The following is a 24,435-nucleotide window of genomic DNA, read 5'->3' on the forward strand; positions in this document are numbered from 1 at the left end:
CTCTGATGCATGTGGCATTCTGCAGTAGGCGTTTTGCCAAACATTTGTCAGCCACTGCGAAGCAGAACTTCAAGAATTCCCTACGCAAAAAGAAAGGTGAGGGTGGCCAGCCAGTGTAGGAGATTCCCTACAAATTGGGGATGGGGGTGGTTTAAATTCTCCCCTTGCCCATCATTCTCCTCCAACTTCAACCTGCTTCTCCCGGACAGTTTTTCTTATGGTGGCAAATGGGAGTGCATGCCTACACAGGACATCGTCAAGAGCTGGCACAACTATACTGCTGTTGTGCTGCCATGCAGCCGTTTTCTTCTCTAATGCCTCTTTTCCTTATCATTGGCCTTCTCCCTTTATGAAGGCATCTCACTACTTTATCTGTTTCCTGTGCTGTTACTTTGCTTTGCTCTTTAATAATAATAATAATTTATTTTCATTGAACGTATATACACATACAACAAAATTCACAAAGAACACTCAGAGACCAGACCAAAACACACACATCCGCATAACAGTCCTAAAACCCAGAACCCCACCTAAGAGCACTCAGTATCCACACAACATGCAACACTACAGACCAAGTAATAGTAATACAGTCCAACAACTCACTGCTGGTGATTCTTAAGTTCCTTTTTAAGTTCAATTATAGCACTAGGATAAAAACTGTTCAAAATGTGTGTCGTCCAAGTTTTAATTGCTCTGTATCTTCTGCCGGAAGGCATCAGTTCAAAGAAGTTATAAGAAGGGTGGGAAGAATCTCTAAGAATATTAAATTTTTCACACGCTTAGCCCATCAAGACAAGGAGAAATGGAGGCACTAGCCTATCGCAGAAGAGCTGTCTGCCAGTGTTCAGTGAAGGATGCTTGGGAAGCTGGCTGCATGACAGATGAAGCCATCTTATACAACTCCTTATGCTGGGAAAATAAATAACATCCTGCCTCTCTAAGCCATTGGGTCCAGACTATTAATAATATACCTTTGGCAGCTGGTACCAAAAAAAATGAATTCATTTTTCCCGAGCAAATAGCCTCCATTACGAGAAGGTTAATTGTGATGTTGAGTGCATCTGTATGTCTCCGCTCGGTTTTTAATTCATTTACTCAGCTTTGGAGAAAAGCCCAGTTTGAGCCTGTACGGGCTTGCTGATGGCAGACTGCTTTAGATTTATATAGGGCTTTCCAGTAGTATAGGGCAGAACAGCTTGTGACCAGAAGGTACAGTCGTACTTTGATATGAGCAGGCCTTTGATCAAGGTTTTTTTTTTCTGTCCCAGCTATAGAAGGTCATCATGCCCCATATTCTCCAGTATATGGGCATCTACTTCTAGTGTCCTGGTTGGGGGGGGGGGAGAAAACCCTGCAAATGTTCTCAAGATCCCCATAAAATAAGAACTCTAAGATAATGCTAGAAAATTGTCAAGCAAAAACAAACAATGAAATGAAATAAAATTGAGAAGACAAAAAGGTTGTGGCACCTTAAAGACTAACTGCTATGTTTTAATGTAAGCTTTTATGTCATGTCTTTAGAGGTGATACAAGCACAAAATAATGGCTAACTTAATCCATACAATCAAGAAAATCCATGCTGGATCAGATCAGAAGCTTATCAGGTCTAGCATTTGTTCATCCATTGGCTAGCCATACTGTTCATCCATACTTTTATATTGGGATGATAGCCCACCAAGAAGAAAGACCACTAGCTACTGACCTTACCATCCATGAGACAGCCAAAATATAATATATTCAGGAACCCGAGTTAAGGGAACCCAAATTGTTTTAGAATTACGTTTTCTTCCAAATTTCTTGTCTAATCTGTAGATTACTTCTGAGGACATATATTTTGATATGTTGGGGGGGGGGAGTTGTTTCAAACAAACACATGATTTCTGTGGCACAATTATGTAATAAGATGACAGCCTGTCAGAGATCTAGGATTCAGGGCCCTGTATCATCTAGTAGCTGAATCTTTTCTCAACATCCAGTGTTGGCTGAGGAAAACTTGCAATGGAAAGCAAAGTTCAGATGTTGCTGCATTCCCCTTCCTGTTCAGGTCAACAAAACAAATTTGATGCGCCATTGAAATACCAGTTCCTGCTCCTATCTGTCTTTCCCCCTCCCTTCCTGGTGCCACTTAAAACATGTTGCTGAATTGTCAGTAGGTACCCGGTGTGGTATAGTGGATAAAATGATGGACTAAGACTCAGGAGACCTGGATTCAAATCCCCACATTTCTATGGAACTCCCTTTGTGTGTGTGTGTGTGTGTTGGAACTGGTAAAACCACTCCTTAAATAACTCACTTACCTTGAAAGCTGTATATCGATTGCTATAAGTTGGTTTCATCTTGATGGCATATAACACAACAGTAGCTTTGGTGTTAGACAAACATTTTCAAGCCACTTTTTGAAACACAAAGGGGAAGCTGTGTTCAAATTTAATCCAAATCATTACTGCAGGTTTATTGGCACGACCGATTATATTATTTATGACATTTGTGGGGATACAAATTTATATTGCATCCCTCAACTGCTTTGACCACGGTGTAAGTTTGGATTAATGGAATTCCCATCTAATGGAATAACCATCTAACAATTTTGAGTTCTTTCAATTAAGAGAAGGCAAACACAACCGCTTTATGCTCTCTTATTTTGACATTATGTTCTTATTAGTTTTTGTGTCCTTTCAATTTAAAGCACATGAGGACAACTTTGGCAGGTGGGGGTCAAATTTTCACCCCCAGCACATGTGATAGGCTGCACCAGGCCTGGAAATGATAAATAATGTCCAAAGATTCAAAACGGAAAGTACCAAGAGGTCTACTTCCTGTTTTGGTATCGGTGGGAGGGGAGTCACCCAATCAGTTCTTCTTCATGGTCTCTGTGAATGCACACTAATGGGGGTTAGGCCTGCACCTACACAGAGGCCTTGGAATATTCTGGAGCTAACAAGATCGCTAGGACCGGCCCACTGCACCCCACGTGGTCCGCCAGTCCTAGCAGTTACCTCATTTCCTTTTTTCTACTGCAAGAGGTCTCTTCTCTGGAGCTCTCCCTCTAGGAATAATTGGTTCATCTGTAAAGAAAAATTGCAATTGTTAGTCTTCTCCTCAAATAATTTATATTTCCTGTTGATTATCCTTGATTATTAAGAAAGAAAGAAAGAAAGAAAGAAAGATTGTTATTAGTCTAATCGTCCCCCCCCCCATTTCTCCCCTTCTCGTCTCGTTTCCTGCTTTTTATGGCCCCTGCTGGCCCCTTCAAAAAGTGCATTTCTTGCACTAATAAGATCCCAACTTTGGACGGTCACGAAGCTTGCTTATTTTGCCTTGGAGAGGCTCATCAACCCTCAGGTTGTCTTCATTGTAAGAACTTTTTAAAAATTATTTATTTATTCAACTTATATGCCGCCCACTCTACCCAAAGGTCTCTGGGCGGCTCACAATTGAAAAACAATTAAAATACAATAAAAGATAAAATGATTAAAACACAATTAAAATACAATCTAAAAATTGCCATCAGGACCCACAGTTGATATTATTTCAATTAAAAGCCTTCTGGAACAGGAAGGTTTTGACCTGGAGCCGAAATGTCATCAGCATCTGTGCCAGATAAATCTCAATTGTGATGGCGTTCCATAGTCTGGGGGCAGCTGCCAAAAAGGCCCTTTGTCTACAAGCTGTCCCTCTTACCTCCTTAAGGGAGGGCTCTTTCAAAAAGGCCCCCTGGCTAGATCTTAACTTTACAAAACAAGCAATTAAATTGAGACAACAAATGCTGTGTGCCTTCCTTTGGAATCAGTCCCTTAGGCCGGCTATTACAATGGACACTCCTCAGACCCCTCAACTGCCAGCTGCTTCAGCCATGGCGTCTCCAGTTCAGTCCCCAAAATCTAAAACATCTGAATCCAAGTCCTCCAGGTCTACTACTCATTCTACACCTCTGTCTAAATCCAAATCCACTTCAAAGACCAAGAAATAATAATAAAAAATCTCCACCAGAGTCTCATTCTACAGTACAGCAGTCTTCCAATCAATGACACACAATTGATTTGGACACTGATAAGGATTCCATCCTAATGGTATCGAAGCTTCCTCCTTCTCCACTACTTGCCGGATCACCATCCTGGGCGGATACTTCAGCCGAGGTACAGACGGTGGAGTATTCTGCAGATTCAAGCCCCAGATCACTGGCTGGCTCTGGGTCTGTGTGTGGCTCTGGGTCTCCTTCCATCCCTGACCCAGTTACCATGACGAAGAGCAAAGCCAAAACACACCATACCAGTCAGTCTGATACCGTCGTGCATCAGCCTCTGAAGCATTCAGGGATGAAGGTATTGAAAGGCTCCAGGGCTTGAAAATATTGGCTCAAGCATTTGAAGATCTTTGAGCCTCCTCCATTTTATGGAATGCCAACCATGCCGTACCACTGTCATCATCAATACTTGCATCATGGTATGGAGCACTATTATGATCCTCAGATGCACTATGGATATGGTTATCCTTCTGATTCCTCTGACTCTTCGTCGTCTCGATCCCAATCCGATACCGAATTGGACAAGGACAATTTTCCATTACCTACGACCCATATCAGACAGGGTAAAAGACATCATACCTCGGCTTTATCTGCACTGGTACCAAAGAAGCACAAGGCTAGTAAACACTCGGTACCGACCATCTCTAAGGATTGGAGCACTTCTACCATGGTTTCTCTTAAGGATTGACACACTGTGTCTTGAGGTCTTCCACTGTTCACGCTGCATCTACCTGTACCGAGCTGTCCCTCAGTACCGGTCACGGTACCAAGCATCAAAAACATCCTTCGGGGAGTACCATGCCATCGCTACCATCCAAGGACAACCAACCAGCGAAGTGTCAAAGAGTTCAACGCTTCCCAGACACTCTTGAGCCTTCCTCTTCACTGTGTATTGACACTGTGTTCCTATCGGTTTTGGTATCCTTTCAACTTAAAGCACATGAGGACAACTTTGGCAGGTGGGGGCCAAATTTTCACCCCCAGCACATGTGATAGGCTGCACCAGGCCTGGAAATGACAAATAATGTCCAAAGATTCAAAACGGAAAGTACCAAGAGGTCTACTTCCTGTTTTGGTAGCGGTGGGAGGGGAGTCACCCAATCAGTTTTATGTAAAAGGCATCACTCTAGAAGGGAGGAACTTTCCTTTTCTGTGTGATAAAGTCATCTCTGAGGTAGCTTGAGCACTACAAAAATAGCTTGAGAGAAGTACACCTTGTACCACTCCTGCTTTAAGTATACAGATCTTTCAGGGCGGTTTACAAGTGGGATTAGACACAGTGATCTGGAAGAAAGAGAGGCATCTCCCCCCTTTATCTACTATTGAAAGTCAGTCTTTCACAGAGAATACATCCATGGCAGCCATTGGGTGTGTATGATTCCTGCACAAACTGAAAGGACTTATATGCACTCTGGCTTCTAGAGAGAAGAACTGGAGCATTCCAGCTGGTCTCCAAATGTAAAGCTCTTAAAATATATGTGAAAGGTTTGAAAGAGAAATTCTGAAACTGACTTTTTTCTGTGTGGGATATTGATGGAGTCAAAGAGGTAACCTGTGGAGAACTATCTGCTGTGATTATGCACTGGTGAACTGTCTTGATTTCCTGACTTTTTATAATGCTAATGCCCAGCAGTCTTTCAGTAGGAGAAAAATTGCTTTAGGACTGAGGGAGTACACAGCTTGCTTTATTTCATTCTTCTTAAAGCATAGTTCAGTCACTCTTCAGTGATGGAGAACCCTGTAGAAAACAATAGGACCAAAACACACGCACGCACGCACACACACACACACACAAACAAACAACCCACCCCATAACAATCTGCTTGCTTACTATATTGATTTCTTGCATATGTTTCTGTTGAGCAGCGTGTTCAGTTCATTTTATAAGTCTCATTTGATCCAGACTCAAAGAGCTGTAATAATGCCATACTCGTTCTATACAAAGAGATGTGTCCTAGTATTGCTACTTGAATAATTTTGAATCCTTGCTTTGTACTGCCAGTACACCCGCATTATACTGGGACAATTATAGATGAACCCTTATGCAGCAGATCATTGAGTTCACTTGTATCTCTTTGTTGATCTTTTCTGTCTGGCATTTTTATACTGGAATCACATTTATTTACAAGGACCATGTATTGAGTTGTGATTTAAACACTGTTCACACTGTATACTTCAGTGCATGTAACCATATGGTGAGAACATTTCTTTTGAGTTATTATCTCCTCAGTTGTTTCTGCACGAACATGTATTCATTCAGAACTTAATTATTGCTACTCCCAGATGTTCCTGTTTGAAAACTGTAGGGGTGCAGTATCTCCAGTTTCCACAGACAATCTTGTTTCCGGTCTATCATACAGGAATATGCATGAGAAGCAGCCTTATACTGAGGCAGGTCGCTGGTCTGTCTGTATCATTCTTCTCTCTGTGGCTCTCCTCCTAGGTTTCATAGAGGGGCCTTTCCTAATCCTCCCTGGAGACCGAATTTGTAGAATACAAAGCCTATGCTGTGCTGTTCCCCAAAGGAACAAATGAGGCAACCAAATTACTAGGCTACTTTGTACTTTCTTGCTGTCTGTGAAGAGGTGTCTGGAGTGTTCTTTCACCTTCCTGAGTGAGACTTCGATGACAGGGTCTTCCGTGCTGGTGCTTGTCTTCATGCATCCTGCTCTGCCCATTGACTTGGAGATGATGTGATTTCCCCTTGTATTTAATTATGCCGGCTCCTTGGGGACTCTCTTGGAAGAAGCACAGCTAATTTTCCTCCCTGTATTCAAGAGCATTGACTGCTTCAAGTCCAAAATGCATTGATTTCCTGAGCCTGCCTTTCACTTGCTGTTGTTTAAAAGAAGGCAAGCAAAAAGTTGGTGTAAAGAAAATTTTGGAGACTCTGTGAAAGGGAGTGAGAGATGCTAAATATATATATTAAGAAAGAAACATACTAGATGAGACCTAATGTTCTTGTATGAGAAAAGCTGGGTGCACAGTTGTGCTGAACTGATAAGACCGGATTCCAGTCACCAGTTGAATGAATAATGAATGAATAATGGGGGCTCAGTACATGGCGGTAGTATTGAAATTGAACGTGGGCCGCATATTCTTCATTGTAATCCAAATTAAGCAGGACCATTCAGCTTTGCTGTTTGCTACACAGGCATGGTGCATGTGCTATTTGATACACAAACATGTTTTTCATTGTTTTGTGCTGATCTACATTATAGCTCTGCTCACTTACCACTACACCAGTCAAGTTGTGCCTGTTTTGTGTAGTGCATTTTTTTTGTTTTTTGTTTTAGGTATTCTTTCCAGGATGAAGAAGACATGTTTATGGTGGTGGATTTGCTTCTTGGAGGGGACTTGCGTTACCACCTGCAGCAAAATGTCCGCTTTGAAGAAGGGACTGTCAAGCTATTCATCTGTGAGCTAGCACTGGCACTGGACTATCTCCAAAGCAAGCACATCATCCACAGGTGAGTCATGGGCTCCAGGGATACCTTAATACTGTTCTTATGTATTTGTCTTCACCCAGATTAATGGCTTCATTAATTCTGCTGGGAATCTGTAGTGCCAAAGCATGGCAGCACTTTCTGGTTCACAAATTTTTGCATATAAACAGAGAACTTTAATTTGGCAGATTGCAATGAGAGGACCCATGTAGCTGTTGGAAGTGGGATGTTGTGATTAGAGTGTTGAACTAGGATTTGAGAGGGCTGGTTTACTTCCCTGTCAGCGTGTAACTCGGTGGGTTATCTTGGGCCAATTTATTTATTTATTTATTTGCAATTACACGTTTTTTCTGTCTGATCCGTATCTCAGGCTTGTTTTGAGGATAAACTGGAGTGGGGAGAGCCATCTACATTACTTGAACCTTTTGGATAAAAGGTTAGATGTATGTGAATAAAACAGAAAAAAGATATTTCAGTTACCATTTGAAGATATATTGCTAAAAGAGTATGGAGTGTATTATTGTGTATAAAACAAAGATTTAGTGATGAGTGTTTGTGTGTGGTGATGTGTCATTATTACTGTCCTCATCATTAATAGTGTTAGTATCTGCATTTGTGTATTTTTGCAACTTAAAAACATGAATGATTAATATAAAATTTTAGTTCCTGTAGATAGGAATTGAAAGGGATGGGCTGTCCTTTTCCCAGGTCTTTGCCCTCCCATTGGAAATAAGATATTAGACGAAATCTTTGCATTAAGGATGGGTGTTTGGGGTTAACACAAGTGAACAAGGTCATGAAAGAGGTTCTTACTTTTGATTTTGGTTGTCAAAAGGCTCTGAAGTCTGATAATTTGGGCTTCCCAAAAATGGTATGCTGAAAATATTCAGTTTCAATTGGGTTTCCTCTATTTTGTTACCTCTGTTTGACCCATGTATGACTTTCCCCTCCTTCTTTTTCCTCATCCAACCACAGTTCAACCCGAACGCTTCTTTCCCCTCCCCTTTCTGTCCTTCATGGGAGGACCTTTGCGGGGCATTGAGAATGTTTTAGATCCTAAAAATTGCTGTGTGGCTACTGATCTTGTCAGACTTCTGTGGCTCAAGTTACAGAACAGGATTCCAACCATTGTGTCCCTTTGGTCAGTTCTGTCATGACATTGTTAAGATAATCTCCCAGAATTGTTCCTATGAGCGAGTATATAAATAGACATTTCATCCACTTTAATAGTCCATGCAGGTTTTTCATAGAGAAGTCAACAAGTTTAGGTTGTTGACCACAGACATTTTTAATCCACAAACACTCACTGCAAAAAATCAACATACATGCATGCATGCATGCCTGCTTGCCTGCCTGCCTGTTTGTTTGTTTAGTTATATTTATTTATTTATTTATTTATTTATTTATTTATTTATTTATTTATTTATTTATTTATTTATTTGGCTTTGATCCCACCATTTAGATTCAAACAAATCTACTCTGGATAGCTTACAGTCCGAGCAATATAAAACAAGTATTAAAACAGACAATATCCAAACAAAAAAGAGAAGTAAGCAAAGTCTAAGATGAGAAAACACAGGGAAGGGATGGAAGAGGGGAAGGTCTGCCTGAAGAACCAGGTCTTCAGCTTTTTCTTTAAAACTCCCAGAGAGGGTGCCAGACCGGCAGGGGAAAGATGTTCCAGAGATGAGGGGCCACCATCGAGAAGGCCCAGTTTCTAGTTCTCTCCTTCCTGGCCTCTCTCGGGGTCAAGCCCCTCAGCTGCCCAGCCTGGCTAGATTGAGTGACACGAGTAGAGCTGGATAGGAACAGGCGCTCTGCCAGGTATCGAGGTCCTAAACCATTTAGGGCTTTATATGTAAGCATTACTACCTTGAAGTCAATGCAGAAACGAATGGGCAACCAGTGTAAGTCCATCAAAGTGGGGGGAAATGTGATGATATTTTTCACAGTTAATAGTCTGGTGGCCATATTCTGGACCATTTGTAGTTTCCTAATCAATCTGAAGGGTAGCCCCACGTAGAACACATTACAGTAGTCTAATCTCGAGACTACGAGTGCATGGACCAGAGTAGGGAGCACCCCAACATCAAGATAAGAGCGCAGCTGGGCAATCCACCAAAGATGTAGATGGGCGGAGCGGACCACTGACACCACCTAGGACTCCATGGTAAGCGCTGGATCAAGATGGACCCCCAAGCTGTGGACCATGCTCTTTGTGATGAGAGTCACCCCCCCCCAAAAAAGAGAGGGAATTTCCCAAACCACTGATAGGAGGGACACCCACCCTCAAGACCTCTGTCCTGTCCTGTCCGGGTTCAGCCTCCGTCCATTCTCTCACATCCTTTGTAGTATAGCTAATGTACAGCTGAGTATCATCAGTGTACTGATGGCACAAAGCACCACACCCCCTGATGACCCCTCCCAGTGGCCTCATATAGATTTAAACAGCATTGGAGAGACGATCGAGCTCTGCAGCACCCTGCAATTGAGGAGCCACAGGGGCGATACACTCTCTCCAAGCTGGACTCTCTGGGAACAGTCCCCCAAGAAGGACTGGAGCCAGGCAAGAGCCAGGCAACCAATCCTCAACTCGGAAAGCCGTCCCAGGAGTATACAGTATCAAAGGTGGCTGAGATATCAAGGAGAAGCAACAAGGGCATTTTGTCCCTATCGGCCTCTCTCAGTAGGTCATCAAGCAGGGCAACCAGTGCTGTTTCCGTACCGTGATACGGCCTGAAGCCCGACTGGAACAAATCGAGGGCATTGGTTTCATCCAAGAGAACCTGAAGCTAATTGGCCACCACTGTCTCTACAACCTTGCTAAGGAAGAAAACATTGGCGACGGGCCTATAATTGCAAATGTTGTCCACCGCCAAGCTTGGTTTCTTCCTAATGGGCCTAATGAGTATTTCCTTGAGGGCAAGGGGAACCTTGCCCTCCTGCAGAGACCCATTAATTATTGCAGTGGCCCATTCAGGTGTCACAGTACTGGCTGCTTTGATTAGCCAGGCCGGGCAAATGTCAAGGGAGGAAGTGGTGGAACAGCAGCAATCAAGTACTTTGTCAACCTCGTGACATTACTGAAAGTGAGTAATTCTTATCAGACAAGACAGTGTGCTGGTTGTCTCCACTCAATCTACTGGTTTTAAATAGGGGGTTAGGTCCCAGTGGTTGGCCTCCACTTTAGCTTTAAAAAATGCTGCAAATTGGTCACGTGAGATACTAGGGGGAGGCCAATCACTGTGAGCAATTTCAGATAGATCGTGTGTTATGTGGAATAATTCTGTTTGCTGGTTGGAAGCTTCACTTATCTGGACAGCAAAGTAAGCTTTCTTTGCAGCCTTTATCTTAGAAAGGTAAAGGTTGGATGCAATCCTAACAGGTTTTAGGTTATTTTCTGTCGGGTTCCACCTCCAAATGCTCTCCAGTCTTCTCCTGTTCTGCTTCATAGCTCTCAACTCCTTGTTAAACCAGGGCACTGGTCGAGCTCTGCAATGGAGAGGTTATTCAGGAGCGATCGTGTCTACAGCCATGGCGGCGGCGGCGAATCAGCCGTCAACCAGAGCCTCGACAAGAGCGCCAGCCAGATCAATCGGTATCCCTTGCATGGATTCCTGGAATCCAATGGGATCCAGTAACCTGCGGGGGCGTACTATCTTAATGGGTCCAAGCTCCCCACATAGAGAGAGAGAGCTACTGTGAGGTTGCATTTTATTAGGTGGTGATCTGACCATGACAAGAGAACAGACACAAGGTCAGTCACAATCGGACCACACTCCCGGAAACCTTTGCCTCCACATGGATGTTGAAATCATCCAGGACAAGAAGCCGGTAAGGAAAGGAAATGGCTGGATTACGGGGAGCACAGTAAACCAGCAAGATCCCAATACAATCACTAGCCCCAATTGACATGTGGAGGGCCTCCAGACCAGGCGTTGCCAGAACACCCACCCACACAACACACACACAAACACAGAATAAGATTGTAGATCAGCTGGGACTTATTGGATACAGATCTGGAATTCAACAACACCAGTTTTAGAGTGGAGGGGCGACTGAGCTGGCTACCTCAAACCTGACATGTGGTCACAGAGCCAGAACAGTGGACAGCCTTCAAACATCTGTCCACTGTTCCTTTGGAATGAGAGGTTACTGTGCCAATGCCATATCTCCCTCTACCCATAAATGCCTGGATATTTAAAGGACTCCCATGGGGGGGGGGGGAAGCCTTCCACTCCAGTCCAGAAAAGAAGAAGAAGAAGAAGAAGAAGAAGAAGAAGAAGAAGAAGAAGAAGAAGAAGAAGAAGAAGAAAGAAACGTAATAAGTAATGAAATTAACATTCATTGTTTATTTTTGCAACTTAAAACACAAACAATTAATATAACATTTTAGTTCCTGTAGATAGGAATTGAAAGGGATGAGCTGCCCCTTTCCCAGGTCTTTTGTTATTTTCAAAAGGGTTAGCTGATGACAGTGGTAAACTACTTTATTTATTTGTTTGTTTGTTTGTTTATTCATTCATACATTTATTTATTTATTTATTTATTTACTTTTATTTATTTATTTATTTATTTGCTTTTACTTATTTATTTATTTATTTATTTACTTACTTACTTACTTACTTACTTACTTACTTACTTACTTACTTACTTACTTACTTACTTACTTACTTACTTACTTACTTTGGCGTTTTCTCTCTTGGAACAGGACACATCCTATCCAAATTGTTTACTATGTTATCTATTTCCTGACCTTCAGCATTGCTTTGTTAGGCAGTTGTTCGGGGAGTAAGGATGGAACTATTGAAGAAACACATCCCACACTTTGCTGATTAGGCACCATTAGCTACATGGGTATCTGGTTTATAACCAATATTGATAGTATGTTCTTTTGAGAGCTACTAAGATATACAAGGTTGTAGTGCATTATCCCAAGGACAAGTTCAGCAGAAGTTCTTCCAGGGTTAGAAATTAAGGGGGGAAATCCATCAAATAGTATTCTGGCTTGAATAAATACTTGAAGTCTCAACTTTAAGTGAGTAATTGTATCCCATCAAAATACTGCTTTCCGCTTCATGTGTTTTTATGCAGCGTAGATGCCATAACACTAGAGCTCTGTGGATTTTAAAAAAGAATTATTGCAAGGGAAATGCAAATTAAGAAGATATAAAAATGATGATATTTAGAGAATGCAAATTTTGGTTTGCTAAGCAGCCCCATAAGGCTAATGTTATCATTTGTCATGATGATATTTTGGAAATAAAAAAATATTCACTGTAGTGAAGAGGATGAAGTGCCAGCTGAAAACCCAGGAGACCTGTTTTCAGATCCCTGCTCGACTATGGAAACTGAGGGAGTAAAACCCGTAAAACCACTCCTTAAGTATCTCACTTACCTTGAAAGCCCATAACAACAAAGCATGTGTAACATTACTATTATCTGTTGAAATACTCAGGCAAAATATTCTGAACTTGGAGCTCTAGAAACTAATGTACACACCTAGAGTAACTGCACATGGAGTGATTAAAGTGGGTTGTACACTTCTGGCCAGAATGAATAAAATTGGGAGTTTTAATTAAAAAAAAATATTTATTTATTTATTTATTTATTTATTTATTTATTTATTTATTTATTTATTTAACTTATATGCTGCCCACACTACCCAAAGGTCTCTGGGCGGCTTACAACACTTAAAATACAAAAAAAGTCAAAACAATTAAAATGCAATTAAAGTACATACTTTTATTATAAAATATAAAAATCAATCAGGTTTTTCAAATATGAAGGGGGTTACATTTATTTGCTGACTTAAAACATTAATTATACTAAGGCTTACTTTATAAAAATGAAGTCTGCGTTTAGTCTAAAATGAAATTTAGATTTGCTGCAAGTATTAAATGACTACCTTTAATTGTATTTTAAAACTGAATCCTGACTATTTCTCAAACACAAAGTGAAACTGTTTTGTGTGTGTGTTTAAAAATATCATGGAGAAACGTTGTAGGTGACGCAAAATATGCAGAGTTGTTGTTTTCCACCCAGGACTCAGGGACTGATAAATCAGGGCAGGGGCTAGAATCCAAGGAGATGCCTTCTTGGGCATCACCAGGACCATTTATTTAACCACTATAGATTTTTATGCCTAACTATCTGAACTCAGCAGTGTTTAGTTCTCAAAACATGGATACATATTATTATGGTAGGTCATCACAGCCTACTCCACTATTCTGATAGTGGAACAGTTATCCTCTGCTTACAGAACCTTCTGGGAATATCAGAGCTTACTTTGAGCTGAGCTTTATTGTATTCAGTGGGACCTGCTTCCACATATTTGTCTTTAGCCAGATACAATTCTGCAGTGCATACTGTACAGACTACATTAATCAGAGGTTTGTGCTTATGCTTCCATATCTCTGAAAAGGCCTCTCTAGTTCTAAACAAACACATTCCAATAATGAAAACGTCAAAAATTTGTAGAGATGGGATTTTCAGAATTAAAGAACTCCCAGTCCCATAATTTGGTAGGAATTTCCCAGGCCAAATTATAGGATTTGGAATTTATTAATTCCAAAAAAACCCATCCTAATAATATGAGTGCTTAGTAAGTTTTTTTTTAAAATGGGAAGCTTAATTTAAATTCAATTAACTAATCTGGCACGAATGTTCACATGCCTTCGGATATATAATAACGAAGGAACATTTGAAAAGCATGGCTTTTTCTTGCCATTGCATAATATGTCAGAAAAAAATGATGAAAATATTTCTTCCGGGATATCTGCTATAGCAGCCTGCTCCCATCTGAAGCCTTTCAAAATATATGGATTACAACTCCTATAATCCTTGACCATAGATTGTACTGGCTAGGGTTGACAAAACCTGTAGTCAAAATACTTTTGGACAGCATCAGGATAAAGGAAGGCTGCACCTTTGGCTATACTTGTTGACTGGATCTAATGAGAATCATAGGCCCAGCAACATCTAATCCACAAGCTACCCTGTCATAATAGGGTATGACATTGGGATCATGCCCCATGTTGTATAGCCATTCAGATGAGTAAGTTTGCTGTGTGGCTGGCCCACGGCTTGCTTTCTTTCTTTCTTTCTTTCTTTCTTTCTTTCTTTCTTTCTTTCTTTCTTTCTTTCTTTCTTTCTTTCTTTCTTTCTTTCTTTATTTATTTATTTATTTATTTATTTATTTATTTATTTATTTATTTATATGCCGCCCACTCTACCCAGAGGTCTCTGGGCGGCTTACAATAATTAAAATTCAATACAATAAAAATAAAATGATTAAAATACAATTAAAATACAATTAGGGCTATGGTAGGGGAAATCTCAGGTAATTAACAGAATTTACACTTTTGTATGCTCCTAATAGTCTTTTGTGTGTTGTGTTTCAGAAAAAATTAATGACATTTATTCAATGAAACTGACATAATACTTAATTGGAGAAACTGTGATACTGAAACTCATTGTGTGAAAATTGTATGTAAGGTATAGGTCACTTATGGATATGATTTTCCCCAAGTTTCATTCTCAGCAGTTCTTTCATATTTCAGGGTAATGTCAGCATTGGTTTGCTATGGCTGTCAGGTTTTTGGACTTCCGTGGTCTATGTCTTTTTTTAATGTCCATTTAAAACCTTCTTTGTAATGGTTCCATTCCTTGTACCTTGTCAGGCTCAACTGCCTGTTTGATGCTTTTGCAACCATAGGAGCCTTTGAAACAAAACTGTGTAGTAATGAAGGTATAAGGTTAACTTTTTCTGCTCTTCGTCTGTTCACATAGCCACGAAATAATGGATGAGGATGAATTACACTTGGCGAGACATAGGAAATGAGGTTGTTTTGTATAGCGGTTTTTGTTTATGGCGGTCTGGAAGTTGTGTTGGGCAAAGACTGATAGTGCCATATAAATAATGATGATATGTGATAATAAATGACCATAATTAAAAAAAAACTTTTACTGTTGTTTTTAATGTGTTGTCAATTCACATCTGACTGATAGCAACCCATATAGGTTGTATGAGAAGTATAAGGAATAGTTTTCATCAGTGCTTGGCCAATGAGTTTCCATGATCAAGCAGGGATTTAAACCCAGATCTCCTGAGACCTAGTCTGTCTCTCTAGCCATTAAATGAAGTGGAATCTTAGTAATTCAGCTGATTTTTACAGTACTATTATTAGAAAGAGGATTGCTAGTACTATGTTCCATACCTAAAGCATGCAGGTTCTCTCAGAGGCTGAGAGAGAAGGAAGGGGCTCTTTCTTACATACAGCCATTTTTATATTTCAAACCTTTTAAGAGATAAAATTGCCTGTTTGATATAGTTATCCACTGTTGCAATGCACTACCAACAGGATCAGCTTGCAGATAGTGTGTCTAAATGATGCAAAAGCTATCAGATGATAAGAGTAAGGAGATGGAAGTTTGTGCAAGTTATATATTACCTTCTTTTATAAGGTAACTAGGCTATTTGATCACCTCTCTCCAACTTCTATCAAGATCATTTTATAGCAGCAAGATAAAAAAGCTATTTGATTACCTTGCCAGCATATTGCATTTCTTTCATGATTATCTCTTGCAAAGATACTTGGGTTTCTCTGTTTTTAAAAACAGCAGCAGCAGCAACCACAAAGGTGGAGCTTGCTCAGAGAGTAAGAACATGGAACTGTGGAGTGGGCAGGATGAGTGGTTCTCAGAAATCAGTGGTGAAGAAACAAATTTGCTACTCATTCAGAGCTGTAGGGACCTTCCGCTTCTGGGCACGCTTTTGGCACCTTTTTTGTCTTGGTGTGTGGAAATCTATAAAATACATGAAGACCTTTTTTCTTCCTTGTTACTTGAAAGACAACAAGAAGGCCTCTGGGGGTGGAGTGGGGCTGGTGAGTTCTTCTGTGCTTTATGTTACTTTCCTATGGGAAACTGACACCCTTTGAAATAGTTGTAAATTAATTTATTCCAGTCTATTCCAACATCTTGGCAACATGAGTATTTGCATGTTTATAACATAAGAATATAGGCACCTCTTTGAAAAATGTGACTATGAATAGCCACTTGGCAGCTGATCTTCAAAAAATAACCCGCACATACAGGATGCATATGTGCCCAGTGTGCGTTGTGAAAACATTGGTGACATTGTTCTGAAATAATCAGATGCTTTGAAGAGATAGTGAATCATTTTGTTGTGTTTCTGACTGGAAAAGTGAGACAAGGCATATGTTTTTAAACAATCATATTGATTTTCTTTTTTTTAAATCAGTCTTTCACTGGCCAAGATTTGTAACAAAATAGCATGATGGAAAGTTTTGCTCCATACATTTCCTGTTATTGACTGTTAGGTATTCAGACTGCAGATTTCTACCAATGGGGGGCATAACTTGCCACCCCTACACTGACTGCTTGAAAGCCACCAATGGTTAAAATTGCCTTGTTCAATAAAATAAGAGACTTATTTGTAAATACGCTGCATGGTACAGTATGCTATTCTGCCTTTTCAGCAAATGCTGGCTAGGAACAGATGGCTTAGAAAACTAAAATATAGGTTTTAAGGAAAGCATTCCTGAACTAGAATGGGAGTGTGTTTTGACTGAACTTAATACCAGTGAAAGTCCATCTAACTTCTAACAGATTTTTTTTCATTTTTTATTATTTATTTTATTTTTTGCTTATTTGTGAAGGGATACAGTATAATCCCATCCGTCCTGAATTACACGAAATGTGCTCTTGGTAAATACTTTTTATGTATTACCTTATACTCTATTCGTAGGTATAACACTGAGTAGAAATGGGCACAAAATGAACGACGATGCCAAAACCCCATGAATCAGGCCATTTCGTGGTTCGTTTGGGAGTGCTTCAGGGAAACACTCCTGCCCAGCTTGAAACAAAATGGTGAATTATCATCAGTGTTGGCAATTCGTATGCTTTTTGGTTCACGTGATTTGGGAGTTTCAGGAGCAGTAAAATGGCCCATCCGTAAGTTAGAGACGCCAAATTCACAGCAAGTCTTCAGATGACTCTCGTCCCTACGCCGTCCAAGTTTGACAAAGATTGGATTTCAGATGTCTCGCGTTACAATCCCCCAAAGCAGGTCCCTCCAAGAAAGTGGTCTTTAGCCGTGTGAGACAGTGCCAACAACAGGGGCCTTGGTAAGTCTGAAACCCACCTTTCTCAGGCCACTTCCTGGAGATGAATAGCAGCACAGCATTTATTAATATTTATTTATTTAGTGAACATTTATTTATGTGAAAAAAAATCATATATAACCAAAACTATGCTGCTCAAACTCATGCAATTCAAGGGAAGAGTGTACTAGGAATGCAAGCAGCAAATCATTAATTCGTAGCAATTTGTTGTGATGATTAATGCTATTATGTTTACACTGATGTAAATCTACAATAGGATTTTGGCTGTTATTCCTCTTTACAGTAATAGCAGCTGCCTTTCAGAACTGGAAGAAAATTGCTGGTAGATGCAAAGAATTGAACATGTGCTGATTTTTTTAAAAGTCAGTGTGCATTTTTCAAAGTATATTCACTTTAAAAACTCCTTCAGACAAGTGAAATGTGTAGTCTTTGCCTTTTTGAAGATTTTTGGAGGGGATAATCTTTTGGCAGTGGGCAATGACAGCCTAATTTCAACCAGTTTGTCAAATAGATCCCCAAGTTATGCTTGACTTTTAGTCCTGTCTTGGCTGGAGATAGTTATAGGAACTGATGCTTGAGGTGGATTTTGAGTGTGAAAGAACGAGCTTGGAAATGAAAGGTTGTGTTTTGGAACTGTATTCTAAACTGCAAGGTTGAAATGACTATTTATCTGAAGTCCCTTTGAAGAAAAGAGCAGGTTGAAATGTGTGCATCTTGGAATCCTCACCCCCTTCAGTGGGCTGGTCCAGCCATGGACTGTGTATAAATGTGTATGCATGTACATGTCTGTATTGTGCGTGTTCATAGGCACAGAGAGGTACTCTGCTTTTCTACTTTGTGCTTCTTTGTTTACTCATTTGTCCTCCTAGCATTTCTTCTATCACAGTACCACAGTGATTCAGAGAACACCTGCTCCATCTTGGACTGCAATTTGCATAGTGCCGCACGATGCCTTAAGGCAATTTTCTCTGCATCTGCAGATGATGGCTTTCTGAATCTGGAAAGACAGATAGTATGTCTCTTCCTGCACAGCTTTCAAAATGAACAACAGGATGTAGTTTCAAAGAACTAGGAAAACATCAGTGGCTGGACTCCTATGGCTTCCATCATTTTCAAATTAATGGTTGGAACATTTTATACAATTTTTAGGGGCCTTATTCATACAGTGTAGTTTAGCTTATAGGTTGAGTTTTCTGTGTGTGTGGTTAATACCATGAAACTGTGGCATTAATTGTATGCCATCCGTAAGCTAAAATGTTAGGGCTTTCTTTCTAAAATTCTTTTATCAACAGTACTCTGAAGCTTATAAAGAGAAAAGTAATCTAAAAAACTCATGGAATCCTAGCTCCAGTGTAAAATATTTCCTCTCCTTAATTTACCACTATTAAGGTAAATTATTGATAGCTTGTTAATAGAATGGGAAAAATTACCTAGTAAATAGAGGGACTTGGGTTAATTACTCATTACTCATTTGTTAGGACATGTGCTAACAACCAGTGTGGTGTAATGAAGAGAGTGACAGACAAGAAGCCAGGGGATTTGGGTTCATATGCCCACTCAGGCATGGAAACCCACTAGGGATTGTGGAGATTTAAACCACTCCTCAAACATTTCTCGTACCTCAAAATTCCTGTCATAGTTGGTATAAGTTGTAAATGACCTGATGACACATAACAGCAAGGTTTGACCCACCACCTCCTACTGCCCCCAGATAATTTTAAAAACAGTTTGTTTGTGTGTCCAGAATAATCAATTATTCAGCTAATGAAGTTGTCAACATGTTTGATCAGCAACTTCATTTATGGCTGTGAGGCTGTCCATAATATTGAGTTTAAGCCCATCGATTTCAGCTATTAACTTTATCTGGTTAAAGCGGTGAAATGCAAAACTTACGGGAAAGCCATGAGATGGAGGGAGTGGGCCACAAGCCTTAAGGAAATCTTGACATGTTGGGAAAAACAGATTACATAAATGAGCTAAATATAACATGATGAAATAGCTTTGGCCACCTGGAAAGTTTTTCTAGTCTTATAATTAACACTATTCCCACAAGGGGTGGCATTAAATTGATAAAGCAGTACCTTAACTGTAGAATACAACATCTGTACTTGGAATCCTCTTGAGATATGTATACAACTGTTTACTTTGTAGAAAGGAACCCCTGTGTCAAAAGCAAGTCTGGTGTTTTTGCATTTTCAGCTGGTCTCCTGGTCAGGTAAAATAATGAGACGATCACTATGCAACCTAGACATAAATCGTGGATTTTACCTGATCGGTGCAATCGCTGGTACATTGGTGACACAGCAAGTGGTGAGCCCCGTCTTGAATGAATGTCAATATGTTTGTGTGGTGTTTTCCATGTGCTCAGTGCTGTGTATCAAATTACAAGGTACTTGTTTAATTCCCATGGCAGGTGCTCAGAAGCAATGTAATTAGCCCATTAAGAGCAGGTAATTTCTTGTAAAGTCAATCAAGTGCATTGAGCAAGCATATCAGTTAACAGCGTTACTCCAGTAAAAAAGAAAAGAGAAATGGTTGCTTTTTTCCATGGTGTTGTAATATTGCTCTGCTTCCCCCTGTTGAACAAAGTAAATTTCATTGTGCAGGTAATATTAAAAAAAAAAAAAAACCTAAACCACCGAGTGGGCATTGCTGTGAGATGTGAATTTGCAATGTGTTTCTGTGCCTTAAAAAACAACACAATCCCACTAAGAAAAATAATTGCTCTTTGTTGTGACTTGAACAGAGATTTTAAACATTGGGGAAAGTAATATTTTAAACATAGTTAAAATGGAAGTGATGAAGTCTACAGTTCTTAAGGAATGATGTGATATTAATGTGAAACAAAGATAACAAGAGGGGCTGACCAGATCCAGTATTTGTAGAAGCTTTCTATATAACCAACACCATAGTATGTTCATCTTCCATTCAGAACTCAGAAGAGTTCTGAATGAATTTTGTGTTGGGAGAAGGACTTTTTTTATTGTTTTGTACTAGTATAATTGATGACTGATCAGTTTTTTTTTAAAAAAAATTGCACCACCCTGTCGTTTGCAGGTTTCCAAAGTCTCCCCCAGACTAGACATGTGATTACTAAATTATGAACTTTGATATATACCTTCTGGAGCCTCATCACTGTAGGGTGTTGTTTTGTTTTGTTTTGTTTGTTTGTTTGTTTTGCTGTGGACCACTGAGGAAATTGTAGGATCCCACAGACATGGTTTTGTTTCAAGGCCAAGAATCTTCTGTGTTCAATTTGTATATGACAGGGGTATATTCATAGGATGAGTATATAGCTATGTTACTACTTGCAAAAAATTATTAACTTCCCAAATTAAGGTAAAGCTAGCACTCTGGCTGCCTTTAAATGAGCACTTCTATGAAACAATACAAGCAATACAATAATATTTCTCCCTTCTCTGAGAAATATGAGCTACTAAATTGGATCCTGCTAAAAGCAATTGAGAACCATGGTGTGCATGATGGGAAAAAAACAGGTCTTCTGCTTCAACAGCAGTGGCCTTGCTTCAGAGGATAGCATCTCTTGTCTGTCTTCTCCCTTGAAACAAAGACATTTAAAGGGTTATTTGGTCCAGTTACTGAAGGGATACAGCCAACATTTGAACTCTAGCCGCCTAGAGTGGTCCATCAGTCCAGATAGGCGGGGTATAAATCAAATAAATAATAATAATAATAATATTTATTTTGCATGAGGAGATTGAAAAGACTTCTGTACAGTACTGTACTTTAAAACCATTCCAAAGCTTCACTGTGTGCCTATGTGTTATCCAGTTATGGGCATTACCCATTAACTGTCCACAACAGAGGGCACTTACTGAGGAGTAAGTAAAATAGGGGAGGGATAAACTTAGAAGAAATTTTAGATAAATTTTTCCCATGTTTTCGTGTTAAAGGCCGGTGAAATATAGGCAAATTGTGGTGAAGCAACCCATAATGATTTAAAGTCAATTCGCAGCAAATACAGAGATCAAAATAGTTCTTCTGGAAGAACTAAATGTTATCTTTTTCCTGAGGACAAGATGTAAGGTTTAAAATTTTAGGGTGATAAAGCCATGATGTACCGGTACATTATATCATGGCTTTAGCTCATGATATACTTTAAACCAGAGGTCCTCAACCTTTTCCTTATCACGGACTGGCTGAGCCTCTGAGGGAGGTCGGGCGGCCCCTCATGCTCGCGCTCTCGGATGCATGCACGAAGTGGTGGGGGATCGCGCGCGCCAGAGGCGCACGCACACTCCCCCACCACTTCACGCATGTGCAGGGGTGCCTGCCCACCCGTGCGCCTACTCCTGTGTGCAGACGCATGTTTGAAGGGGTGAGGGAGCAGGGAGTAAAGGGGGAAGGTCTGTTTGCACAGTTGGGCGGCAGCGAGGGGGTGGTGCAGAGCCGGGAGATATAGCGAGAGAGTGTGAATGTGTGTGGGTGGGTGTGAGAGGGAGGGGGCAAGCAAGCCCCAGGTGCTCTCCTCCTGGCAGCAGCAGTGACTGGGGTGGGGGGTGTAGAAGAGCTGGGAGGAAGAGCAAGCCCCGGGTGCTCTCCTCCCGGCAGCGGCGGCGACGGGGGGGTTGCAGAGCCGAGGGGGGGGAGAGAGAGAGAGAGGCAAGCTTTTACGTTTACTGCCGGTGGCGACGGGGGTGGGGGGTTGCAGAGCCGGGGGGGGGAGAGAGATAGAGAGGCTGATGCGGCCGCTGGTGCCTCCAGCTCCGGAACCGGCACCAGCGGCTGCTTGCCGAGGCTCCCGCATCAGTCTTCGACGCTCCTCCCAGCCCTCCACCATTTGAATTTCCCGACCCTAGCTTTGTTGGAGATTGGGAGGCGAGCGGCTGCAAGGAGCACCCCAGCCATGCTCAGACTCCCAGGCTGCTGGCGCTGGCAGGCGCTCCCTCACCCCTTCAAGCATGCACCCACGCGCAGGGGTGGGGTGGGCAGGCACTCCTGCGAACATGCCAAGTAGTGGGGGAGCGCGCGCACACGCGCCAGAGGCATGGCAAGAAGTTTGCAAATGGGGTATGATGGTTCCCAACCTGAGGCTGCGAATATCCCAAGCCAGCATACCTAGTCTTTCTGCCTCCTTACAGGTGGAAGTCCTACCTCTGTTCCCTTCCTGCTGTAAACGTAAATGCTTGCCTCTCTCTCTCCCCCGGCTCTGCACCCCCCCACCCCCATCGCCACCAGCGCTGCCGGGAGGAGAGCACCCGGGGCTTGCTCTCCCTCCCGGCAGTTCTCCAGCCACCCGCCACCCCCGTTGCCGCCGCTACTGCCGGGAGGAGAGCCGCAAAAATACCTGGGCCTTGCTCTCCCTCCCGGCAGTTCTCCAGCCACCCCCCACCCCCGTTGCCGCCGCTACTGCCGGGAGGAGAGCCGCAAAAACACCCGGGCCTTGCTCTCCCTCCCGGCAGTTCTCCAGCCACCCCCCACCCCCGTTGCCGCCGCTACTGCCGGGAGGAGAGCCGCAAAAATACCTGGGCCTTGCTCTCCCTCCCGGCTCTCCCCCAGCCCCGTCGCCACCACCGGGCCACAAAGGCAGACCTCCCCCCCCAGGCACTTCCCTCCCCACAGCTGGTTTACGGACGCAGGGGCTTGCATGAAGGGGTGAGGGAGGGGAGGGAGTGTGTGGGGAGGCGGGAGGTCTTCCTTCACGGCCCGGTCGGGCTCAAGCTGGGACCGGCAATGGGCCGCGGACCGGGGGTTGACGACCTCTGCTTTAAACAATAATAAAATCAGCTTGCTCAGAGACTGTAGCAGAGCATGAAGAGATGTATATTCCCAACATCTGGATGACAATGGCTTTATTACACAGCTGCCAAGTCTTTTTTTAAAGAAAAACCCAGTCTACAGTCTCTTCCTAAAAAGGATGAAAGTACTAGGGTTTTTCTCTTGCTTTATAATAACTAGACTTTGCCCCTGGTATGAATTGCAGATGATAAGATATAATGAAAATGTTGGCTTTCTTTTTTTGAGGTTTTCCCCCTACCCCCCTGCACACACACACTTTGTATCATGGTGTTTAAAGTGGTTTTTTTTTTTTAAGGATCAGACTGGATTTTCTGCATGGGAAGCATTCTTTCTTTTTAAAAGAATAAACAAGAATATCCTAGTGCTTGTAAAAATCAAGGAGGCATCTTAGTTAAAAACAATATAAAAGGGACATCCAGAACACAGATTAGCTATCTCTTTTCTTGATTATGTTGCCAGGAAGGAGGGTTGGATTGTGTCCGTTAATATGTTCAAAACAGAGCTCTTCTTTTTTTTGCACCATGGTGTTTATTCTGCAGTTGTACCTTGTGTGATAGAAGCTTTTTACTCATTGTTATAAAAATACCTGCAATGGACTAAGTGTGTCCTAAATGCCTTACAAAGAGTACTGTGCATTTGGAACAAGGAGTCTGATGCATTAAGGAAGGTAGCTTAAAAGGTAAAGCCTGTGGAAGTTGTGTTTCCTGCTGTGTCGGTTCCAAGAGGAAAATCAGTAGGACTGGAGTTCTATTTCCGTGTTTGTATCTCTCCCCCACCGCGTTTCTGTACTTTTCTAATACAGTACAGTACAGCAATTATTGAGGACCTTTACATAGGAAATGCACAACTAACATTCACTTATAAAATCAGGGAGAAGAAAAAGAGAGCGATCCTGTAGTATTTTACCGTATCTCACAGACCTTTTTATTGCAGTTTATAATACATGAATTAGAAGCGCATTGCATTACACAATCATTATATGGTTACTAATCCACACTAGGGATGTGGTGACGTTGTGGGCTAAACCGCAGAAGCCTGTGCTGCAGGGTCAGAA

The 24,435-nt window shown here is 41.5% G+C and overlaps 1 protein-coding gene across 2 annotated transcripts in view; it reads left to right on the forward strand.

Annotated features, from left to right (window-relative positions):
* The window catches only part of STK32A (serine/threonine kinase 32A), a 90,627-nt gene that overhangs the window by 35,205 nt on the left and 30,987 nt on the right, over positions 1-24,435 (forward strand). For both annotated transcript variants that reach the window (XM_020807168.3, XM_078385778.1), the window contains one exon: positions 7,321-7,494. In XM_020807168.3, the coding sequence (XP_020662827.3) occupies positions 7,321-7,494 (174 nt within the window). The remainder of the gene's footprint in view (positions 1-7,320; positions 7,495-24,435) is intronic.

Source organism: Pogona vitticeps, chromosome 2 (assembly GCF_051106095.1).
Source record: "Pogona vitticeps strain Pit_001003342236 chromosome 2, PviZW2.1, whole genome shotgun sequence".
Taxonomy (NCBI): Eukaryota; Metazoa; Chordata; class Lepidosauria; order Squamata; family Agamidae; genus Pogona; species Pogona vitticeps.